Source organism: Anopheles bellator, unplaced genomic scaffold (genome assembly GCF_943735745.2).
Source record: "Anopheles bellator unplaced genomic scaffold, idAnoBellAS_SP24_06.2 scaffold01201_ctg1, whole genome shotgun sequence".
Lineage (NCBI taxonomy): Eukaryota > Metazoa > Arthropoda > Insecta > Diptera > Culicidae > Anopheles > Anopheles bellator.
This window is the reverse complement of record NW_026685324.1, coordinates 1-3,141: the sequence shown is the minus strand read 5'-3', so window position 1 is coordinate 3,141 and position 3,141 is coordinate 1. Positions and strand designations below refer to the sequence as shown.

The 3,141-nt window shown below is 43.2% G+C and overlaps 1 protein-coding gene across 1 annotated transcript; it reads left to right on the top strand.

Annotated features, from left to right (window-relative positions):
• The first annotated feature begins 188 nt into the window (after positions 1 to 188).
• LOC131214507 (28S rRNA (cytosine-C(5))-methyltransferase) lies at positions 189 to 3,013 on the top strand. The gene is made up of 4 exons (XM_058208874.1): positions 189 to 200; positions 267 to 699; positions 768 to 1,024; positions 1,165 to 3,013. Exons 2-4 carry the CDS (start codon positions 294 to 296, stop codon positions 2,917 to 2,919), a joined length of 2,418 nt encoding a protein of 805 aa, XP_058064857.1. The 5' UTR covers positions 189 to 200; positions 267 to 293; the 3' UTR covers positions 2,920 to 3,013.
• Positions 3,014 to 3,141: the final 128 nt, after the last annotated feature.

The window sequence follows — 3,141 nt, the reverse complement described above, 5'->3', positions numbered from 1 at the left end:
AACTGGCAACTAATATCCACGATTAGGGTTACTTTGATTGTATTATGTATATTGTGTATATATTGTTTATAGAAAGTTTTCATCCATTGGACGTTGTCGCAAGTAACTCCGATACAACATCAATTTTAGCTCACACTGTCACTCAATTAGGAATTGTCACTCTTAACTTTCTGCTTGTTTACGGAACCGCGTGTTCGGATGTCTCTGAATTTTAGAAAAATTGCTTACACAAAAAACATCAAAGTAACTTTAAAAATCTGTTCCAGGAAATTACTAACAGGAAAGAAGCAAGCATGGAGCTGGACGTAATCCCACTCGGACTTCCTCCCACGAAAATTCCGGTGCCACCCAACTACCGGAACGCGTCCCGTATACTTCGGCAGGTGATAGAAGAGAAGAAAAACCTCAAGTCGCTGTTGCAGGCTGAGAAACACTTTCGTGCCGGGAGAAGCATCATGAATCGCATTATGGAGAACTTATCGCAAATCAATGCAATTATTGAGCACATGAATTTGGCCGTCACCCACCCGCGAATGAATGTATGGCTGGCACGGGTGTTGATAGCCGAACTGCTTTTCGGCCGTGGCGAGCTGGTTGGCTCGTCCTTGCCGGTAGAATGTATACGAAGTTGTGACCATCAAATACGGGAAGCATTCCAGGCTACCAAATCGAGCGTTCCAGCTGTGACGATTTTCAAAGGTATGTTGAAGACTAAATGTTCGTTACGCTGCGGACATTTTATCTTAATTGTTGCATGCTTTTTTCAGAACCTCGTTTCGTACGGCTGAATACTGCCGTCCTGAACATGGAGGACGCCAAGCAACTGCTGAAAGAGGAAGGATGGATATTGGTCGACGATGTCTACGCGAGTTATCGAGCGTTCTTGGACCGAGTATCTGCCCTTTCGGATTATGAGTACACTGTGGACTTTCATTTCAATGACTTGTTAGTGTTCCCGAACAGTTCGAAAGGCTATTGGGCGCGGGCGGAACATCTGCGGTCAAAGTTCTTTCTTCAAAACAAGGTAACGATCTGATCTCAACTTTCCAGAGCGCATTGTTGCACGATAAACTTCCGTTGTTGTCGGGCACAGCGAATAATGCGCAGAGTATGTTTATTAGCAAACCTCGTAGTTATGTTGTTTTTTCCATTTTCGTCTTTTAGGCGTGTCTGCTTCCGACATTTTTGCTAAAGCCAACGAAAAAATCCGTCGTTTTGGACATGTGTTCTGCTCCCGGCCTGAAGACAACGCATCTGGCCAACCTTATGAAGAATAAGGGTCGCATTTACGCCGTAGAGCGTAACGACGACCGCTACAAACTTTTATGTCAGTATACCGCACAGTTTGGCGTTATCAAAACAATTCACGGGGACTGTTTGGATATCACCGACGATCAGGTGCCAGGCGTTGAGTACGTTTTGCTGGACCCTAGCTGCTCTGGCTCGGGTATGCTGGATCGTCTTCGCATGAAGGAACCAGTGGACGAGAGTAGACTTTACAAGTTGGCTGGGCTTCAGTATAAGCTCCTGTCGCACGCGATGAACGCTTATCCCAACGTCCGCCGCATTGTGTACTCCACCTGCTCGATCCACGTTGAAGAAAATGAACAGGTGGTAATGGGTGTACTACGTCATAACGGTCATTTCAAGTTGCTCAATGCACGTACCGAACTTGGTATGGAGTGGCTTCATGTTGGCTCGCCTGAGTACGTGGGTGTCGGGGAACATTGCTTGTATGCCCGATCGGAGGTTGACCTTGGGTTGATCGGAATGTTTGTGGCAGTCTTTAGCCGATGTGAAGAAGGCGAACAAAACGATATAGCGCAAGAGCAGCAAAAGTACAGCTATCAGCGGCTAGCAACAGTGGGCCAGAGTACTACGAAAGCAAGAAAGGATCCCCACGTGCCACGCGAAATTGAAGAGAATAATGCAGATAACAATGGAAATACCATATTGCCATCCCAGAACGGGATGAAGCACAATGTTCACAATCCATTCGAAAAAACATCTGCACGCAACTCCGATTTACATGAACAAACCCTCACGCAAGAAAACGAAAACATAGGTATTGATGCAGAAGTCGTTAACAAAAAAAAGGATAAACGGAAAAAACGAAAAAGCGAGATTCAAAACGATACAGTAGATCATTACAGCGACACCATTGCGACGACTGTAGCAGAGGAAGTAAAGAAAGACAAACACGATAAATCTAATTCAGAAATGGCATCAGAATTGGTGCGCGAGAAAGTCAAACGAAAAAAAGTAAAACAACAAATTGAAGACCAGATTTTGGATCAACCTGATGGAACGGTAGAAGCCGAATCAAATTTAAAAATATACAATAATGTCGAAAATTTATCTGAAATCGTTGATAAGAAGGTCAAAAGGAAAAAACGAAAACATCAGGCTGAAGACAATATTTTGGATCTAGTTGATGAAATCGTAGAAGCCAAGGAAGACAGAAATAACATAGAAAACGTACCAGAAGCCGTTGATATGGTGAAGGAGAAGCGTAAAAAACTAAAAAAGAAAGATAAGAAAAACAGTGGTTTGGAACAAACTGAGGCAACGATAGAAGTAGAGACAAACACAAAAATGGAAAACCATATCGTAATTGAAATAGAAAAGGTGGAGAAGAAGGAGAATCGAAAACGACGAAACCATCAGCCTGAAGACAATATTTTGGATCATACTGAAACCGTAGAAGAAAAAGAAGACGTCAATAAGGTAGGAAATGTACCAGAAGTCGTTGATGTGGTGAAGGAGAAACGTAAAAAACAAAAAAAGAAAGATAAGGAAAACAGTGGTTTGGAGCAAACTGAGACAACGATTAAGGCAGAAACCAGCTCTCAAATCGTAATTGCATCAGAAAAGGTCGATAAGAAGGAGAAACGAAAAAAAACGGAAACAGAACACTGAGGACAAGACAGCTTGACATCCTACCGAGATAATACACCCTGTATAATAATCAAACATCATAATAAAAGGGCTCACCAGTTATCTATGGTCATTTATCTTCTTTAATAAAGATTAATGCTGCTGCTTCCAACAACGAACTTTGGATACGTTGAATGTCAGTTTTAATGACCGGTCCACACGCTACGATACCGCCTGCCCACTGGCAGGCGCCTGCCGCCTGCC